This window comes from Myotis myotis, unplaced genomic scaffold (assembly GCF_014108235.1).
Source record: "Myotis myotis isolate mMyoMyo1 unplaced genomic scaffold, mMyoMyo1.p scaffold_m19_p_18, whole genome shotgun sequence".
Classification (NCBI taxonomy): Eukaryota; Metazoa; Chordata; class Mammalia; order Chiroptera; family Vespertilionidae; genus Myotis; species Myotis myotis.
In genome coordinates, this window is record NW_023416322.1 from 9,021,606 (window position 1) to 9,043,675 (window position 22,070).

At 37.5% G+C, this 22,070-nt stretch overlaps 1 protein-coding gene across 2 annotated transcripts in view; it reads right to left on the minus strand.

The window, feature by feature from the left end:
- Positions 1–3,874: 3,874 nt before the first annotated feature.
- NUCKS1 (nuclear casein kinase and cyclin dependent kinase substrate 1) overlaps positions 3,875–22,070 on the minus strand; it is a 28,063-nt gene continuing 9,867 nt past the window's right edge. For both annotated transcript variants that reach the window (XM_036342338.1, XM_036342337.1), the window contains exons 2-7: positions 15,606–15,655; positions 12,817–12,922; positions 8,739–8,794; positions 8,198–8,350; positions 7,303–7,452; positions 3,875–5,040 (exon numbers count right to left, since the gene is read on the minus strand). In XM_036342338.1, coding sequence (XP_036198231.1) covers positions 4,841–5,040; positions 7,303–7,452; positions 8,198–8,350; positions 8,739–8,794; positions 12,817–12,922; positions 15,606–15,655 — 715 coding nt within the window. In that variant the 3' untranslated portion in view covers positions 3,875–4,840. The remainder of the gene's footprint in view (positions 5,041–7,302; positions 7,453–8,197; positions 8,351–8,738; positions 8,795–12,816; positions 12,923–15,605; positions 15,656–22,070) is intronic.

Sequence of the window (22,070 nt, forward strand, 5' to 3'; positions counted from 1 at the left end):
GGGGACAATGCCAACATGCTCAACAATAAAGGGTTCTTTTTCTTATTTTTTAATACAAAATACAAGCAAAGGATACACATACTTAAAACAGAGCTCAGGAGCAGACACGCAGTCCTGGAAACCCTTCCATAAAGAAAGCAGAAATTTGTTTTTTTTGTCTATGCAGGTACATACAGAGACTGGGATATGTAAAAATTAAGTATCACAAAAGACCATCACACGTCTACCAATGTATGTTGCATCTATAATTCACGAACAAAATCATGTTCATTTCAACCCCATTTCATTTAAATAAAAAACAACTTTTAAATAAAGTGGTTACATTCAAACTTTAACTTCCTTAGTACCATGCTGCAGATCTCAGCACTGTTAAGGTATTGCAAGAACGCCCAACCCTCTGGTGTCTGATCACATATCTAGCAACATTGCAGTATTAAGAAAGGGATGCCCCGGTCTCAGCCCATGGACTTACAATTAAACATATTTACGCAGGTTCCTCTTTTACCCTTCCTGCTCAGAACGTAAAAGATTAAGGACTAAAATTAAGGAAGACTGGGAATTTTAGAGCTGGCAAATGAAGTCTGAAAGATGAATCAAGGCAAACAATTTCTGAGAACGTGGCCGCTGCTTAACCTGACACGTCTTCAAGTCTTTCCTTAAATCTTACAGGAATTAGGTATTTAAGGTTTGCTGCAACATGGTCATGGTAAACAAACTAAGTAGAGCTCTTATTTACAAATCTTGTAACAAATACTTCTGGAGGGAAAAAAGAATTCACTAATTTCCAGAAGACAACGGTTTAATTGCCAGACATATACACACACTCACACACACACCCACACAATACTTCAGGGGTTTTTATACATGTTATTTAGGGGTAAGCTAAGTACTATACCCACTCCCAAAAAAAAAAAAAAAAAAAAAGTTTTACCCTCCCCCCCATAAATCTAGAAAACGCCCCCCTTCACCCCTGATGTACAAAGTGTATGCACAATGGTGGCATTCCACCAGCCACACAAAGCATGCTCCAACAGATGTCACCAGTTCAGTCACTCTGTTGGCATGGCAACAGGCAGGTTGAGGGGACTTTTGTCAATAGTGGTTAATACACAGTCAGCACCACTGTGAATTTTGTGAACTAGGCTTTGAAAAAAAAGAAGTGTGACTTAGGGATTTGGGATTCAAAAAGTCATTTTGTATCACGTTTCTCCCAAGACCAAGGGAAAATGGGTTGAAGATTGAAATTTGGCTGTAGATAGCTTGCTGTCCCAATATTCAAATAAACTAACACCTTTTCCAAATAAACCCAGTGCCTAGCACAGAGAAAAGGACAATTTTCTAACCTCAAGAGCAACCAGATTTTTAGCTTTTCTCTTTCCCTTGGTAGGAAACGTGTTATTCGTCTGCTTCAGCATCTACGCCTGAGTGCCATGGAGCCCACAGCCCAGGCTCTCCCTTTGCAAACTCCTGAGGTAACGTTTCTGCTTCTCAGCGCAGCCACCAGGTGAAGCGGGCACAGAACCATTTGAACTCCCCTTCTTCACAACAGTGACAAGGGCCACATGGCCTTTCATAAAGCTTTCTCTGTTGCTCCAGGTGTTAACTTCTGCCCTTGCCTAACACTCTCAAAGCATCTTCTAAACTGGTTTCTTTAAAGAACTATTCCCTTTCTCCAACCAGTACTCTAAAATTCACTGTTACCTGAATGGTCATGGTTAAAAAAAGAAATGTTTGGGGGGAAAAAGTGTCAAAAACCTTACTGGATTATAACTTCCAATTCCTCTTGATTAGTTACCTTACAAGAAGAAAAAGCTACTTGAATCAGTACCAAGAATAAGTATTGAACTGAGGATTCAACCTGGGGCAAACAGTTACTGTGGAAAAGAAAAAAAGACATTAAACCTCCTTTCTGGGAAATCAACTACTATTCGAGATAAAAAGATTTCCACTCATTACCTCCCTAAAGGAGGACTCACCCATTAACTTTCCTTTATGGACTCAATAGGGAGTGGAGATATGAAAGGCAGGTTTGTGGAAAGCAGGACAAATCTACCATTACTAAAATTAAAATGTATCCTTTGGGTCTAGTCCATTGATTCCAAGGTGGGGAGGGCTAAAAGCAGCAGCAAGTTACAGACAGACTTAATATGTAAACTACCCATGTCAAGTTGTGTGTGTTGTGTGTGTGGAGAGAAGTCTAGGAAAAAAATCGTAAGAACTAGAATGTAGTGTCAGTCAGCATAGCTGCCGAAATCCATGTTTCAGAGGTAAACCTAACAGAGCTAACACAGAGAATTAAGTTAGCACAAACAAGCACCTTCGAGGTTAATGTCCCACTTCCTGAGCACTGCAAACAAGGCCGTGAAAGCTACTGCCATCTCACCATAGGCACGCCAGGGAAAAAGAGGGAGATTAGTCAAGGGTGGTGCCAATGGCCAGCCACTATCAGCTTATAGCTTGTAACCCAGCCTCACATCACATCAAGCCTGACTATTGAGCACCGGTTTCCAGTTCAGACACCACAGCTACCCTCCTATGTGCATGCATGATTTGAGGGGAAGACTAGAGTGTTTTAAATCAATAAAAAGTGGAGAAAACAAAGGTCATTCAGAGCCTGTCTCTCACTTGGGGACACAGATCCTTTTGTCCAGTCTATTAGAAATATATATGTTTTTCAATCTCATGAATTAAATTTTAAAAAAGGGATTGCAAACAAAAAGCCCAACCAAATGCACACAAGGAACTTAGAAGACAAAATTACCTCTAAAATATGTGCCTGTATCACATAGATGTTAGTGCAGATTAATATATTAGAGACTGTTACATAAAATACCGAGGCTAAAGTTTTAAAAGACCCCCTCCCCACCACTGATTTTCACAAAACATAATCTAAGAAAGCCCAAATGTTACTAGGAATGTAAGACAAAGTTATAAACCCCTAAGTATAGAAGTGCATGGTGGAAACACTGAGAGGTCTCTTGCTAGAAGAACACACACCTTGTTAAAATTGGGTACCTAAACAAACCCACTAAAGCAAACAGAATAACCTTTAGATAACAATCCAACTGCTATTTATATTCAAGCTTTGCATTTTTGGCCAAGTACTAAAATCTTCAAATTCATTCTTTAACACACAGTGCAACAGCGAAGCGACTGTCACTAGGTGATGTTTTTTTTTTTAAATCACAAAGAATACTTCTTAAAGTGTCTTAATAATCAGAGTAAAACTATTCCTTAAATAACCTTTTGTTCTAGGAACATCTGTAAGAAAGCTATGTTGTCCGAGAGTAAAATATGCTGTAATTAAAAGAAAGAAAATTGCATAAGTAAAATACTGAGGAAGCAAATCTAGATAAAAAGGCAGAGGTTAAATTTCACTAATTTTCCACTTCTCAGCACACTAAGGCCCCTAACCCTTCCTTCCAGAAGCTCATGGTATCAGGATGTGGAGGATGGAACGCACAGGTCTATCTCCTGACTGCTTTCATAAGGCATGTCAAGTCGGTTAACCGCACGCAGGTCTCCTGAATGCATGCTTTCTCTAGCCCTGCGGAACCCCTTACACTCCAAACAAGCAACATGAGCAGCAAGCAGACACACCAGTAAAAAGAAAAAAAGCAAATTAAACGCGTGGGAGCACCACTTAACACACTCCCATCAAACACAGGACGTGAAGTAGGTGAAGACAGAGCCAGGAGAAATCATGTCCTCCAGCAGGGCTGGTAGGCACTCGGGGTGGGTCTGCAGTGGCATCCTACATGGTAGCAGGAAGCCGAGAGATGCACTTCATACCATGGTTCTATGAAGAAATGGGAAGATAAGTGTATGAAAAAGAAAAGTTCTATCCGCAAATAAAAACAGAGCACAGTTCATGGAATCTGAATGCACACACATTTATGGCATAAAAGAATTTCAATTGTTTTCATAAAGGAAAAAAAAATCTCAAGTCTTTGTGAACAAGTTTCACATTAACCGGTAGTTTATTTGCTTATAACTAAACATTGTCAGTTTGAGAAGAAATCCACTATGATATATAGATCTTGCCAGTTAAATTCTAGGTTTTGTGTTTTTTTTTACCCTTGGTAAAAATTTATCCAAGAAACAGGATACATATATATTTTAAAACATGAACCATTGGAGAGTAAAATAGGAAATTAAGCGTGATTTAAGTTTTGGCGCTCCTTGTTTTTTCCTTTTCTTTTTTGTAGTAGAATAAAAGGATCACTGGCTCTGAATCTCTTTGAGATAACAAGTGATGAAATTTAAAAAAAAACCCACACTCTACACAAGGCCAGGTTACCCACTCCCTGCCCTTCCCGCAAGGTAAAAAATAAACTTGTATTAGATGACAACTGATTTTTTTTAAGTCCAAGTAGAGAAAGAAGCAATCATTTTTAACTAAAATCCTTCTATGTTTTTTGATTACTGTTCAACTTGCTACTGTTTAGCAAAAAGCGACATTTCCATAGTGTTCATCTCAAATCTTATTGCTTTACAACTGTGGTATACCATCCTTTAAAAATAAAAAGATGAAGCAGTCAATCCAGTGATTAATTTGACATGGCTTTCATTGAAAAAGGGAGAGAGAAGAGGGTGGTAGAAAAGAAAAGACCAATAGACAAAAAGGTAAATTAAGCATACAAAGATTTTCTTTAAAAAAAAAATTAAAAAAAGAGGAAGTTATTTTCAACAAAAGGGAAAGAAGCACTGAAAGCCCATGAGTCAAAGCCATAGCCAAAACCATGTTCTATCTTATGTAGTTTTCTTTTTTGCCCCCCCTTTTTCCTTTTTTTTTTCTTTTCTTTTTTTAAATAAAATCTCTCCCAAACCACCATCACTTTTAATCCTCCCCAGATTGGGCTTCATCTTCGGACCCTTCATCCCCAGACTTCTCGGGCGGAGGGCTGGCAGCGGCTTTCTTCTCTGGAGGGCTTTCCGGCTCCTCATCTTCTTCTTTGGGAGAAGGAGTCTTTTCCTTTGATACCTTTGAAGCTGTGGGGCGACCCACTTTCCCTTTGCCTTTCACAGGACTTGGCGTCACTGAGAAGAAAAACACCAATTTTGGGAAGGGAAGAGAAGAAAATATCTTTATAAAAACTAGCTAGAAACAAGACAATCTACAAGAATAAGATCTATAAAGACAACACTCCCAACTTGCTGGTTTCCAATACTTTTACCAGCACTATAATGTTATGTTAGCAGTAATGCTTATAATATACAGGATACCGTACATCAAGCATGTCAAACTCGCGGGGTTCACAACGAATATTTTTGCAGCCCAGCCAATATAATGGTATGTAAGAAACGTTTTAATAAAAATTCCATAACTTAATTTTTTAATATCCTGTTACACATAATTATTAATAACAAACTACGTTTGCTAATGACTGATTACTATAATCATGTTGCATTGATTTCCCTTAGGTGCCTTATGCGCAAGTGCACCATTTCTCTCCACTAATACTAGCAGCAAATATTTTCGCAGCCGACTGCCATGTCATTAGTCTTGGACTGACGTGTTTGGTGTGTGCAATAAGGAAATATTTCGCTTTCGGAGAACAAGAAAAATAGATTTATTTGCATGATGCTTATTAATTTGTGCAGTTATTCAGTGTCTGGTAAGTTAGTGTTCAAGAAAAAGTATTGCCGAAACTGGTTTGGCTCAGTGGATAGAGCGTCGGCCTGCGGACTGAAAGGTCCCAGGTTCGATTCCGGTCAAGGGCATGTACGTTGGTTGTGGGCACGTCCCCAATAGGAGATGTGCAGGAGGCAGCTGATCGATGTTTCTCTCTCATCGATGTTTCTAACTCTCTATCTCTCTCCCTTCCTCTCTGTAAAAAATCAATAAAATATATTTAAAAAAAAAAAAAGAAAAAGAAAAAGTATTAATTTTTATTAAGATGTTCTATCATTTTATGTTAACTATTACTCATTTATTTCAGCCCTTTGTATTCAGCATGGTCTCTATCGAAATAAACCTAAGCTTCTATGAAAATTGAAGCTTTTTGTTTTTTTGCAGCCCATATAAACTTAAACCTTGTTTATTTGGCCCGTGTTAGCCTTTGAGTTTCATATGCTTGCTATACATCATCCTTAGTGGCTTGTGAACTAAATGGTGCTTAAGTTTAAAAAGTGGGCTAAGAAGATTATGATAACCTGAGTAGAAACTGAAGCTATTAAGTAACTTTTGATAAGTCCAGAAATCCCAACGGTAAGAAGTGATGAGTAAAAGGTTTAAAAATCACCAGTTCTATTAGCCAGAATAAAAAAAAAGTAAATCTAGCCTGGCTGGGGTGGCTCAGTTGGTTCTGTGTTGTCCCATGCATTGAAGGGTTGCTGGTTCGATTCCTAGTCAGGAAGCAAGTAAAAGGCAACCAATCAGGGTTTCTCTCTCGATATTCCCCCCTTTCTCTAAGCATGTCCTCAGGTGAGGATTAAAAAATAACAACATTAGAAAACAAAGCAAAAGCTCATAATCATATTCTCAACAAAATAGAAGTTAAAAAAAAAAAAAAGCAAATTTAGCTTTCTGGTTTAGTAATAAACTAGCTCTGATTAGAACATTTGCCAGAAACCGCAAGGCCTCAAGGAACATAAATATGTGGTCAACTGTGGTTTTATTTTGGGAGCACAGAGGATGGTGTAGGATCAAAACACAGAACTTAAATGAATTACTGTAGATGTACATTTCCACAATTTCAAGTCTTTACTAGCTGCTGGAGTTGGGATACTGGTGGGAAAAAGGGCAGTAATAGCTGTGTTGACGCAGTATTTCTAACACTGTGCCTGACACATATAGGTCATTCCTAAATCTTGCTTATGTTCAGCCATTGTTAAAGAACAGGGCTAAGCCCAGCCCTTAGTGGCACACCTTAGTGGTTGAGCCTCAACCTATGAACCAGGAGGTCACAGTTCAATTCCCGGTCAGGGCACATGCCCAGGTTGTGGGCTCAGTCCCCAGCGGGAGGCATGCAGGAAACAGCTGATCAATGATTCTCTCTCATCGTTGATGTTTCTCTCTCTCTATCCCTTCCTCTCTGAAATCAATAATACACACACACACACACACACATACATATATACATATGAACAGGGCTAAGTCACCAGACTCTTCGAGAGTCTGGAGTCCTTATTAATAAATGACACTTCTAGGAGTAGAAAACAGAATCCTTTCCCAATTCATTTATTCTTAATTAACTATGTAGCCAATGTCAAGCCTTAATGAAGAATTTCTGTAGAGAAAGTTTATTAGCTCATGAAATTTTTCAAAGCAATAATTTAATTTAATTCTGCAGACCTCACCTGTAGCCTTTAGCCTGGGTTTGGGCATTTTCTTTTCTTTTCTCTCAGGTTTGGACTTCTTAACCATCTTTTTGTTTTTCTTTTTTGAACTGCCATAGTCACTATCATCGTCGTCTTCCATTAGAAAATCTTCATCGCTGCCGGAATCTTCTGAGAGGAAAGAAGAATTTCAACGTCCAACTTAATGTATATATCCTTCCAAGTGAACAAAGGGAGAGAACGCTAAGAATGACTGGAGGATGGGATCTGGGAGTCAAACACTCTTGGACTCTATTTACAGCTATACTACCAGTTTGGTTGGAGTTGTCACTGGCCCCATCTGTAAATTGGGTTTAGCACCACATGAGGGATACATGACTGATTTGGAGAGTAGGCTGAAAACAGGAAGGGATAAAACTTAATCTGAATGAAAACTGAAGCCATCCAGTAACTTTTGGCAATTATATCATTCCCATACAGAGACCAGGGAAATGAAATGGAATCAACTTAGTGTGTTTGGTCCAACTATGAATAAATGAAACAAGAAAACTATTCATCTGAGTAACCTGTGAAACATCTGAATTCTGTTATTAACACTTTTTGTCAGGGGAGGAGGTCTACACCCTTCTCCACCAGGCCAAAATGCAAATCTTAATCACAACACCTGCCATTATTCCACATGGAACTATTATTCTAACAACTGTTTATTAAGTATTTGAATACAAACAATGGACAGCAGTCATGATAATCTTTGAACCTTTACAAAATCAACAGATATCAAAGACCATCATCTCATCTAACAGTGAGTCATTTAAGGGACTATTTGTAACATCTAGCATCCCCCCACCCCCCACCCCAAAATAATCAAGATCACATACTGCAATCATGACCAAAGCAACAAGCCAACATTACGCACTCTCCTGGAACTGTGCCTCGTCCTCTTCTTCCTGTTCTTCTTCACTGCCCACATCTTCCAAGAGCATCTCTCTCTGTTTAGAAGCTGCTTTAGAGGCTGCCTGCCGTTGCTGGCGCACATTTTTATGATCTTCCTTTTCATCCTCACTGTCCTCTGCAATATCAAAATTATGATGCACTGATCTAAGAGTTGTGTTTGACAACTACCTTAAAAAAGCCAATGCAAACTAGCTCTGATTAGGAGAATATCTGCTAGAAAACACAAAGCCCAAAAGAAAATAAATGCACGTGGTCAAGTGTGATTTTATTCTGCGAGCAGAGGATGCTGTAAGGATCAACGCCCCATACCCCCCAAAAACAAAAAAACCACACCTTCACAGGTGACTCTAATAAGCCACCCGGATTGAAAAATCACTATGAGCTCTTCAGAGACGGAAGCATCTTTGTAATGCCAATATTTACAACAATGCCAGGCATCACTATAAAACTACTTACTAAAATGTCCACTAAATAAGTACATAAAAAGAAATACTATTTATTACCTGCTGAGTGAGAATCATCCTTCTTGGTCTTCACATCTTTTTCTTCTGAGTCTTCACTACAAGGGGAAGGAATAAGACATTTAAGTTATTAGATCAAAATCTAAGTGAATATAGATCTCTGGTATCTGACTTAAAAACACTGAAGAAAACCTCCTTTATATATAAAATTAAAACGATGCTAAGGAGTTTCCATTATTTCCCTACTTTACAGGGATGCTGGTAAGCACAATTTTTATCTACTTTCGGAAAATAGTTTCCAAAAACCCAAAGAGAAAAAGGAAAGCATCTCAACACAGGCTGAAAATCTTTCACCTGTAGATAATGCCTAGTTCAAAAAATATTTAATAAAAAAATTCTGTTGTGCCCTAGCCAGTTTGGCTCAGTGGACAGAGCTTGGCCTGTGGACCAAAAGGTCCTGGGTTCAATTCCGATCAAGGGCACGTACCTTGATTGCAGGCTGCTCCCTGGTCTGGGCCCTGGTTGGGACTCGTGCAAGAGGCAACCAATTGATGTGTTTCTCTTACATCAATGTTTCTCTCTGTCTTTCCCTCTCTCTTCTACTCTCCTTAAAAATAATGGAAAAATATCCTTGAGTGAGGATTAACACAAAAACAAACAAAAATTCTGTTATTAGAGGAAGAATATAAAAATACAATTTTATATAAATTATAATATGCCTTAATATTTATCTAAAACAAAATATTAACTATATATATTTTTTGCCTCTAATATTTCTATACATCAGAAACATGAGCACATGGGTCTGCCTTGTATCCTGGAGAAAATAAAAGTGAGCTCAAGATCACTGCAAAATAAAATTAAAAATTGCAAAGTACAAAGAGCCCAGGCCAGGTGGTTCAGTTGGTTGGAGCATCGTCCCATACACCCAAAGGTTGTGGGTTCGATTTCTGGCTGGGGCACATACGGAGGCAACTGACGTATCTCCCCCCCCACCTTTTTTTAGCCTTGCCAAAGCAAGGCCTCCAAAAATTAGGTTGCCTCCCAAAAAAAAATGGGAGAGAGAGAGAGAGAGAGAGAGAGAGAATATGACTGATGTATCTCGATGTTTCACTTTCTGTCCCTTCCCTCTCTCTCTAAAATCAATAAAAAGATATCGTCTGGTGAGGATTTTTAAAAAAGCTCAGTGAAAAGTTTTATAAAACAATTTTAAAGTCACAAAAATGCACATTTTATGTCCTCACAAATTTTAGCTCAGGAATATGGGTTTTAGTGTCCTGTCTTTGTCATTAACTAGTTTTATGATCTCAGGAAAATCACTCGGTACTCTACAGTGCTGAAATTTTATGATTCTATGAGAAATTCTGACAAAGACAAAAAGTCATACATAAGCTTTCCTTTCTTAAATAGCAGGTCTTGCAAATCTCTTTTGATATTTCCCATAGTCTAGACCACATTCAAAAGACAAGCTACCGAACCCAAGATTCCTAAGCAAAGAGAAAAAACAAACATATTTCTTTACTAAAGCAATCTGATCCAAGAAACACTAATTCTGAAACCTGTGATTTTTCTATATAAATGTTTTTATGCAAAATAAGCATTTAATCTCCAAGTCTATGACAACGATAATTAAGTCACTTTTCTCTAGTTCTTTTATTATTGAGTTTATAGAAACCATTGATCCTTGAGTCCCATTACAGCAAAGCCAAGTAAAAGCTAAACTTTTACGTAGAGACCAATAGAAAAATCAACACAATATGGTCTGAGGGGCCCTACCCAGTTGGGCTCAGTGGATAAAGTGTTGACTTGTGGACTGAAGGGTCCCGGGTTCAATTCTAGTCAAGGGCACATGCCCAGGTTGTGGGCTCAATCCCCAGTGTGGGGCATGCAGGAGGTAGCCAATCAATGATTCTCTCTCATCACTGATGTTTCTCTCTCTCCTCCCTTCTTCTCTGAAATCAATAAAAATATATTTTAAAATATATATATATAGTCCTAGGGAATAAACATATAAGTCACTTAATACAAATGGCAATCAGACCTGTATTTATTTCAACCACTCCTGACATTGGAGAGAATACTAAATGACTACAACAACAAAAAAAATTTAGGCTATATATTAATTACATCGAAGGGACATAGTAACAGGCTGCAAAAAAGCTCAGCTCCCGCTGGTTTGGCTCAGTGGATAGAGCATTGGCCTGCGGACTGAAGGGTCCTGGGTTTGATTCCAGTCAAGGGCATATGTTGGGGTTACGGGTTCGATCTCCAGCAGTGGTGTGCAGGAGGCAGCCAATCAATGGTTCTCTCTCATCACTGATGTTTCTATCTCTATCTCTCCCTTCCCCTTTGAAATCAATAAAAATGTATTTTAAAAGAAAAAAGCTTATTCCTTTGGAGAAATACAATCAATATAATAAAAGATAGCCCTAACCGGTTTGGCTCAGTGGATAGAGCGTCGTCCTGCGGACTGAAGGGTCCCAAGTTCGATTCCGGTCAAGGGCATGTACCTTGGTTGCGGGCACATCCCCAGTGGCGAGTGTGCAGGAGGCAGCTGATCGGTGTTTCTCTCTCATTGATATTTCTAACTCTCTATCACTCTCCCTTCCTCTCTGTAAAAAATCAATAAAAAAATAATTTAAAAAAAATATATATATATAATAAAAGATAGCTCTAAATTAGGCTGCCACATAAAACAGGATTAGAGAGATATACTATGAAACTATGGAAGACTTGTTTCCCCGCAGTGCAACTGTCTTATTTTTCCTCAAAATCAAATTTCTGAAATTCTCCAGAAAAGAAAATATTAGATGTTAGCAATGCAAACAAACATAAAATACTAGGTAAATGTATATACATAGTATCGTTATTCTTGCAAATTTAGCATCCTGTAAATTCAGAATGGGAAGAATTCTGCCTATGGCTTTATTATAGTGACTTTAGGCTTGACGGTAAATATCTTTGAATAACTAGGTTAAAAAATAGACTCCGGAGTCCAATAAACATGGTTTCAAAACCTGTTGGTCCAAAAACAAAAACTAAACAAACAAAACCCTTTGTTGGCCCATTTGCTGGGTAACCTTGGACAAATCATTGAACCCCGCTTAAGTTAACACATTGTATGCGGGAAACGTGTTTACACGTTTTACGTATTTATACGTTCTACCAGTGTAGTAGAGCGCGGGACACATATTAATACATTTTTTATAAACTAGCGGTAGAATGTGGGTAACGTATAAATACGTAAACTAAAGTTATCGTAATTTTACTGAACGTTGCCATTTGCGCAAAAAATTAGCAAAAATGGCCCGCGCCACCTGTTAGCGCGCAATAAAAACTACCCGCAAACAATGTGTTAATATTACTTTGCCTAATTAGAGGTGTTGTGAAAATTAAATGATAATAAATATAAATTAGCACATAATAGAGACTAACACATGACAATCATAAACGGTAGCTATCATCATCACCATCATCAAGGAATTCTTGCCACAGTGAGTATGCGAATGTATGTGTATACTTATAAGAACAGAGGAGAAAGCTACAGCATCCTGGTCTCATCACGCAATTTTAGTTAAAATTACAACTCATCTGAACTCATTTATAAAACTAAGGGAAGGGAAACTGTCCCAAATTATTATATTATCTAAATAAAGGAGGATTATAGTCAGTAAAACTCGGCAGGCTATATACACTTTAAATTCTGTAAGCTTTAGTTATGATTCTACCAGTGATTTGTGGCTGAATGTGAAAGGTCACTCATTCTTTGCTATTACTACAATGAAAATGTCAATACTAACCTTAGGTAACAAATTATATACTTAAAACAATCTTTCTGCTATGTTCAGAGGTCTAAATGTAGACATTCCCGGAGACCACCTTGGATTCCAGATTGAGTTCAAACAAGCCACGTGTCAATGTCTAGACAGAAGCCCTGCCTAAGTTAAGATAAAATATGCAAAAATAATATTAAGCGAACCCGCAAGTGCCTTCCCAAAAGAAATGAAGATTCTCCAAATTTAGAGATCAGAAATTACCCTATCAGAGTGGCTGACAGAGTAATCAGGAACAAATTAACAATGCTTCTTGCCAAAAACAAAACAAAAAAACAATGCTTTACCTATCTTCCTGTGAATTCTTTCCAGATCGCCTTTTATTTTTAGCTTCTCGTGGAGATGATCGAATTTTCTTAGCTGGAGGACCCGAATCTCTTCCATAATCTTCATCTACACAGCATTTTTCAAAAATCAATAAACTATATTATGATTTGTACATGTAGAAATTACCACTGCATTTTCTTAGATAATTATCTCTCATGCTATTTAAATAATGAGGGGCAAGATTTTCCAAATAATTATTTTTTCATTAAAAAATAAAATAGCCTGGCAGGTGTGGCTCAGTGGTTGAGCGTAGATCAATGAACCAGAAGTTCACGGTTCACATGCCCAGATTGAGGGCCCAAACCCTGGTGTAGGCCATGAAGGAGGCAGCTGATCAATGATTCTCTTCATCATTAATGTTTCTATCTCTCTCTCCCTTCCTCTCTGAAATCAATTTAAAAAACATACACACACACACACACACATATTTTAAAAATAAATAAAATTCTTCTTTCCCAGTCTCACCACCTTATCATTTCCATTTCTGTATATTACCCTCTAGTCCTCATGTGTATGTTTTAATATATCCTTAGCCAAATATCTCATCATTTGTATATCTTACCCTTTTTATTAAAGATTTTCCCATACCTTTATATTTATTTGAAAACTATTATAGTAATATAAGCATTTTAGAATGTAAAGAACCCATGATTCTACAATGCTAATACAATTCCTGCTATCAAGTAAATTACTTTCAAATTAAAGTAGTAAGTATAGTATACTCTGGCACTTAAGAAAAATACCTCCAATTTCTTCCTTTTTAAAAAAATGTGATTTAGCCCAACTGGCATGGCTCAGTGATTGAGTGTTGACTTATAATCAGGAGGTCACAGTTCTATTCCCAATTAGGGCACATGCATGGGTTGCAGGCTTAATCCCCAGTAGGGGGCATGCAGGAGGCAGCCAATCAATGATTCTCTTTCATCATTGATGTTTCCATCCCTCCCTCCCTTCCTCTCTGAAATCAATAAAAATATTTTTAAAATTTTGATCTTAGAGAGAGTGGAAGAAAGGGAGAGAGAACCATCGGTTTGTTGTTCCACTTATTTATGCAAAATAACTTCAGTTTCAAAAACCCTATTAAAGAAAATTACCCCACCTTAAAAGGTTATTATTTCCAAATGTGTTTACTACATCATTATACACGGAGCTTCAGCAATTATTAAAAAGTTGGCTACATTATAAATTCCATTATGGAATATCATAAAACCATTAATAGGAATTTTTCAAGTAACTTCTAATAACAGGAGGCAAATACTAAGTAGGGGTGGTATAATAAGTAAGGGTGATATGGTAAAGGGAGAGAACCCAAAAATCCCACAGCAAGACTTCAACTAGATTTTTAAAGGGGTCGGTGTGGCTCAGTGGTTGAGCATTGACCCATCCAACAGGTCTCTGGTTCGATCGATTCCTGGTCAGGATACGATGCCTGGGTTGCTGGATCAATCCCCAGCAAGCATGGTTCAATGGCAGGAGGCAGCCGGTCAATAATTTTTCTCTCTTATCCATGTCTCTATCTCTCCCTCTTCCTTCCTCTCTCTCAAATATCAATAAAAACATTTAAGCGGAAAAAGTCAAAACCTTTTTCAACAAATGGTTAAAATGGCCATTTGCTGGCTAATGGATCTTGAGTAATATCTTTGCTTCAGTTGCGATATCTGCAAAATGGAAACAGTAATATATATCCTATTTTAATAGCATTGTTCTGGGATTAAATTTATAAATGCAAACATTCAGCAAGCATTTAATAACTAGTTAACTGCCACGCATCCAAAAACGCTTTTATCTCGCTTGCGTCTATAGACACTTATGGTGTACAAAGGTGTAAATGTTAGTATTCCCTGAGAGGCTGGATTATGTGGGGTTTTTAAAAACAAACAAACAAAAAAAAACTCTTCCTTATGCATTTTTTAAGTTTTCCCAAAGTGCACATATTATCTTTATATAAAGTAAAATTAGATTTTAAAAAAGAAAAAAATAGTAGATGCATCTGGAAAATAATAAAATTAGAAACATCTTATTCTTTTAAAATATATTTTTATTGATTTTTTACAGAGAGGAAAGGAGAGAGAGAGAGAGAGAGAGAGAGAGAGAGAGAGAGAGCTAGAAACATCGATGAGAGAGAGAGAGACATTGATCAGCTGCCTCCTGCACACCTCCCACTGGGGATGTGCCTGCAACCAAGTTACATGCCCTTGACCGGAATCGAACCTGGGACCTTTCAGTCTGCAGGCCGATGCTCTATCCACTGAGCCAAACCGGTCAGGGCAGAAACATCATATTCTATAGAAACCTGTTCTGGCTAAGATTTAAGATACACTACTCATTCTATAATGAGTCAGTTCACAAATCAAAGTTGTTTCACAAAATACTCTCATCTTACTTTATTACACAAAAACGAAAATACTCTCTATTAAAAGGTACAAGTTTAAAATGGGATTATAGCAGGATACATTAACTAATAAAATAAACACTGCATGAGAATTATTGCACACTTAAACTTTGGACTGCAAAACCAAGAAAAAATTATTCAATGTTTACATGAGTAATTTACTAAGGAAAACTTAAAATCCATGCAAGTTCAAGGTTTATTTTGGGTGGCACAGATCTTAATGTAATTTAGATACATAAATAGTCTAAATATGAAAAATTAAAAACTTATTCCAAAAGCCTTATATAAAGTACATAAACTAGTGATTCTTCCACTACTAGGGTTCAACTCATAATTTATTGAAATCACAAAACTTACCAGCATCATCAGATTCCTGAAACTGTGAATAATCAACGACCTTCCTATTTCTGTAGAAAAAAAAATTCTAATTAAGATAATAAAAATGTAGGACTTTCCAAGATATTAGCATACACATTTCTTTTTCCTAAAACAATTAGAACTATATCTCTGAAAAAAATTTCTCAACAAATTCCCATCTCATCCAAAAGACTTCATATATATTTTTTTGTTTTTATTAATTGATTTTAGAAAGAGAGAGGAAGGGGGTGGGGGAGAGAAACATGGACTTATTGTTCCACTTATTTATATATTCACTGATTGATTTTTTGTATGTGTCCTGACCAAGGATTGAACCCAAAACTTGGACATATCAGGATGCTCTAACCAACTGAGCTACCTGGCCAGGACATAAATGTTTTTCTTACTGCTATGTACACGTATATATGTATACCTGATAAACAAGGTTATTAATGAGTTTTTTCAAGATGAAGTGATTTTTAAATACTATAATACAATTACATTATAAGATATAAATCCTAGGGACAGTAAGTTTTAAGCCTTATGAAGGGGAAGAAAAAAATGGACTCATTCAAGATTTTTATAATCTCAAACAAACCTTAATTTGTATTTCCCTACTTTATATACAGGGTGGGGCAAAAGTAGGTTTACAGTTGTGAATACTCAATACAGTTTATTATTTACAGTGTATTTACAGTGTATTATTATTTTCCATACAAACAATTGTAAACCAACTTTCATTCCACTCTGTATAAAAGTGTCCATGTAAATATCCAGATAGCCTGGCTTTCAGAGAGCCTTAGAGGCACTGTAACTAAATGATACTGAACAAGTGACCCGAAAAGATTAAGAGAAACAAACCACCAACACTGAGCAGAGGGTTTTATAATAAAGATTAAGACACCACTTAAATTCAAAGACAGGATGGTCAGAATCCAAGGACTGGTAGAACTACTATATAATATGCAAAAATGACAGGCGTAGGAATGAATTCTGAGAACATACTTGGAGTGATGTTCAATGGTATAGACCAGCCATGGGCAAACTACGGCCCGCGGGCCGGCCCGTTTGAAATGAATAAAACTAAAAACAAACAAACAAAAAAAAACAGACCGTACCCTTTTATGTAATGATGTTTGTTTACTTTGAATTTATATTAGTTCACACAAACACTCCATCCATGCTTTTGTTCCGGCCCTCCGGTCCAGTTTAAGAACCCATTGTGGCCCTCGAGTCAAAAAGTTTGCCCACGTCTGGTATAGACACACTCTTGGCTTTAGAGAAAAAAGAAAGGCTCTTAAGGAATGTTGCCTTCTGTTTTTCTTTATTCTACCAACAATGAACCTTCTCAATTTACTGCCTCAATGGGTCAAGATGCAAAATTTAAAAATATGTTCCAATTACAGTTGAGCCTTTGAAGTGCATGAGTCCACTTATAACATTTTTTATCTTCTAAACAGATGACATAAATTTACAGTATTAATAAATATAGTACAGTGCTGTAAATGTATTTTCTCTTCCTTACTATTTTAATAATATCTTTCTCTAGCTTACAAAAATCACATGATTATAGCAATAGATGCAGAATAAGCATTTGACAAAATCCAACACCCATTTTTGATAAAAATTCTCAGCAAAGTGGGAATAGAGGGAGCATACCTCAACATAATAAAGACCATATATGACGAAACTACAGCCAACATCATACTCAATGGGAAAAGCTAAAACCATTTCCTCTAAGAACAGGAACAAGACAGGGATGTGTACTTTCACCACTCTTATTCAACATAGTACCGGAAGTCCTAGTCACAGCAATCAGACAAGAAGAAATAAAAGGCACCCAAATAGAAAATGAGGAAATAAAACACTTATTATTTGCAATGACATAATATTGTACATAGAAAACCCTAACGGCCCCATCAAAAAACTACTAGATTTAATAAATGAATTTGGCAATGCAGTAGGATACAAAATCAACACCCAAAAATCGATGGCTTTTTAATACACCAATAATGAATTCTCAGAAAGAGAAACTAAACAAGCAATCCCATTTATCATTGCAACAAAAAAAGTAAAATACTTAGGAATAAACTTAACCAAGGAAGTAAAAGACTTGTACTCGGAAAATTACAATACAGGACATTAACAAGGGGAAAAATATACCATGTTCATGGAGAGAATTAACATCATTAAAATGTCCATACCACCCAAAACAATCTATAGATTCAATGAAATCCCTAATAAAATACCAACAGCATATTTCACAGGTCTAGAACAAATACTCCAAAAATTTAAATGGAACCAAAGAAAGACTCTGAATAGCCCCAGCAATCTTGAGAAAGAAGAACAAAGTTGGAGGGATCATAATACCAGATATCAAGTTATACTACAAAGCCCCGCAATCTAAACAGCCTAGTAACTGCACAAGAACAGGCATATAGATCAATGGAACAAAACAGAGACCCCCAAAATAGACCCAAGCCATTATGCTCAATTAATATTTGTCAAAGGAAGCAAAAGCATAAAATGGAATCAAGACAGTCCTTCAATAAGTGGTGTTGGGTAAATTGGACAGACGGGGAAAAAATGAAGCTAGACTACCAACTTAGACCATACACTCAAAATGGATAAAAGACTTAAATGTAAGTTGTGAAACCATAAAAATCCTAGAAAAAACTATAGGCAGCAAAATCTCAGACATCTCTCATAGCAATATGTTTACAGATACATATTGGGACTACATCAAAATAATAAGCTTCTGCACAACAAAGAAACCATCAACAAAACTGTTTGGCTCAGTGGATAGAGCAGCTGCCTGCAGACTGAAGGGTCCCAGGTTCAATTCCAGTCAAGACACATTTTGGGGATTGCAGGCTTGATCCCCAGTAGGGGGCGTGCAGGAGGCAGCCGATCAATGGTTCTCTCTTATCATTGATGTTTCTATCTTTCTCTCCATCTCCCCTCCTCTCTGAAATCAATTTTAAAAAATGCTCAATTAAAAGAAAAACAAAAATGACGGAAGAACTTATTTGGCAATGATACATCTGATAAAGGGTTAATGTCCAAAACATATAAGGAAATGGGCATACAACTTAACAAAAGGAAAGGATCTAAATAGACTTCTTCAAAGTAGACATACAGATGGCCAAGAGACATACAAAAACTAGAGGTTCAGTGCACAAAATTGGGCATGGGTAAGGTCCCTAGGCCAGTGATGGCGAACCTATGACACGCGTGTCAGAGGTGACACGCGAACTCATTTTTTTGGTTGATTTTTCTTTGTTAATGGTATTTAAATATATAAAATAAACATCAAAAATATAAGTCTTTGTTTTACTATGGTTGCAAATATCAAAAAATTTCTATACGTGACACGGCACCAGAGCTAAGTTAGGGTTTTTCAAAATGTTGACATGCCGAGCTCAAAAGGTTCGCCATCATTGCCCTAGGCCTAGCCTGCGATCAGGGCCATCTTCTGCCCACTTGTCAGTCCCCAGTCCTGCTCCGCTGCCACCCACCCCAGTTCCCCGTTTGCCACCCAGCAATCGGAGCCTGCGGGCGAGGGGGAGGGACCAAGAGGTCTGCCTTCCGCCTGCTCACCAGTCCCCAGTCCCACCACGGTTCCCCACGGTTCCCTGTTCGCCATCCAGCGATCGGAGCCTGCAGGCCAGGGGAAGGGACCAAGAAGTGGTAAATGCACCTCATAGCAACCGGTCTATCGGTCGTTCTGGTCATTATGCCATTATGGTTGCTGGCCTTTTATAATATAGGATGCTCAGTCACTGATCATCAGAAAGATGCAAATTAAAACAACAATGAGGTATCACCTCACATCTGTCAGAATGGCTACCATCAACAAATGACAAGTGCTGGTGAGGATGTGAAGAAAAGGGAACCCTGCTAGTGGGAATGCAGACTGGTGCAACCATTATGGAAAACAGTATGGAGTTTCCTCAAAAGATTAAATATGGAACTGCCATTTGACTCAGTGATCCCACTTCTGGGAATATATTCTAAGAAATCTGAAGCATCAATCAGAAAGAATGTATGCACCCCTATGTTCATAGCAGCACACTTTACAACAGCTAATATCTGGAAACAGCCCAAATGTCCATCAGTAGGTGAGTGGATAAAGAAGCTATGGTTAAAAAAAAATAGCTGTGATACATTTATATCATGGAATATTATGCAGCAGTAAATAAGAAGGATCTCTTACCCTTCGAGACAACATAGAGAGACCTGGAGAGTATTATGCTAAGCAAAACAAGCCAGTCAGAGAAAGACAAGTATCATGTGATCTCACTCATTATGTGGAATCTAATGAACAAAATAAACTGATGAACAAAATATATCCAGAGACATAGAAGCACAAAGCAGACTGTGGAATCTCAGAGGGAAGGCTGGGAGGGGGGTTGCAGTTATCAACCAAAGAACTTGTATGCGTATGTGCACAACCCATGGGCACAGATAGAAGCGGTCATGGGAGGGAAAAAGGGGACATATATAATACTTTTAACAATAAAGATTTTTTTTAAAACCACAAAAATAAAATCATTTTTTCAAGCTTAAGCACTCACAAAATCTATCAAAGTTTGGTGGCCAGTGTGTGTGTGGATATGATGCTGCTGCCATGTGTATTATATGTACTAGGCCAGCAGTCCCCAACCTTTTGGACCTCACGGACCACCAGTGGTCCGCAGACCACTGGCTGGTAACTGCTGTACTAGGCTATTGGACTTTAGACAATCTAATCCAACCTTATCCATAACTTATCCTACCAAGGGAATAACTGAGAACCTCCCTTGATCTCCCAAGGCTGCCTGTTCTAAAAAAATTCTAATAATGAAACAATTCTCAATGAGGTGGACTCTGCATCTGAAGTCCTCACCAATTCTATCTTGTCTACCTTCTGAGATTTACCATGGTCTAAATCTAACCCCTCCTCCCTTAAAAAATACATATGACAGTTTCCACTTTTTCCTTCAAGGCTAAATAGTAAGAGTTCCCTTTAACTCTTCCTTACAACATATTCCAAGCATCCTCACAACCTAGTTGCTTTCCTCTATACCACTTCAGATTAAAATCTATGCAAGTAGTGCCCCAATCTAAACATAATAAGATGGTTTTAAAAAGGTGTGTGGAGGAGGGGGAGCAGATCAGAATTATGACCTTACTCTTCCCATTTGTACTAATGCAATCCAAGATCTCAGTTGCCTTTTGGGGCTGTTATATCATACAATGGACTGGATATTGCAATTAAAATGACTAAAACCTCCTTTCCTCAAAATCTAAGACCTTTTTGTATTCCAATACTTCTACATATTTTTATCTTTCTCAAATTCATATTATCCGCAAACTTAATCAGCACAGGCCTTTTAAGGCATCAGTGGAAATATTCTTCCAGGTTGATATCAAACTGTTAATCGGCCTTCTCTGGGTATGGCTACTGAGGCCCAAGTCCATCACAGAAAACTATCATTCTGCCCACATTTCTTCATTTTCCCCACAAGGACCTCATGTGAAGCGCTGTCAAAATTCCTGTTGAAAGAGAACCCCATTTTTAATAATATTCTTTTACTCTAATAAAATTTAAAAAAAAATTTTAAATATATTTTTATTGGTTTCAGAAAGGAAGGGATAGGGAGAGATAGAAACATCGATGAGAGTCACTGATTGGCTGCCTCCTGCACAACCCCTATTGGGGATCAAGCCAGCAACCGGGTATGTGCCCTTGACCTGAATCAAACCCGGGACCCTTCCATCCACAGGCCCATGCTCCATCCATTGAACAAAACTGGCTAGGGCGTCTAATAAAATTTTTAAAAAGCAAATGAGGTTGTTTAATGATAGTTAAAACATTTTAGGAATAAATCTTTTTTGTTCAAACAAAATATTCCCAGGAACCACAAAAATTAAACACACAATGTTTAATTTAAATAATTTTAAGAACATAAATTTATTTAAATTTTCCAACTTATGTTCTGTAAAGATAGGTTTTCTAAAGGCTTCCTGGTCAGATCAATTTAGATATTATCACCTTCGTTTAAGAAGGTTTAAATGTTTAAATGTTCAAGCTTTGAAAGATTTGCATTAAAGAAACATACTAAATTACCTATGTTGTAAAAACAAAATTTGAATCAAATGCCTGAGATATCCCTGAAAGCGAAAAACACTGACCTATGAGACTCGGGTTTTTTTGTGAACCAATGTTGACTTTTATCAATCATTACACCAGCACTTACTATGTGCCAGATATTTCACCTAAATTCTCATTTAAGAGCGCTTTCCTCCTGGGAGCATACCTACCCCCATCCTTTCAACCTCTTCTTGCCCCCAGGCTCATTACCTTTGCCTTTGTCTCTCCTAAACTCCAAGGGCCCTTATTCTGCCTCTGTAACTTGTTTCCTGAGCCTACAATGCCTATCTGGCTCACTTCTACTACCTACCTCTTTAACTTTTAAAATA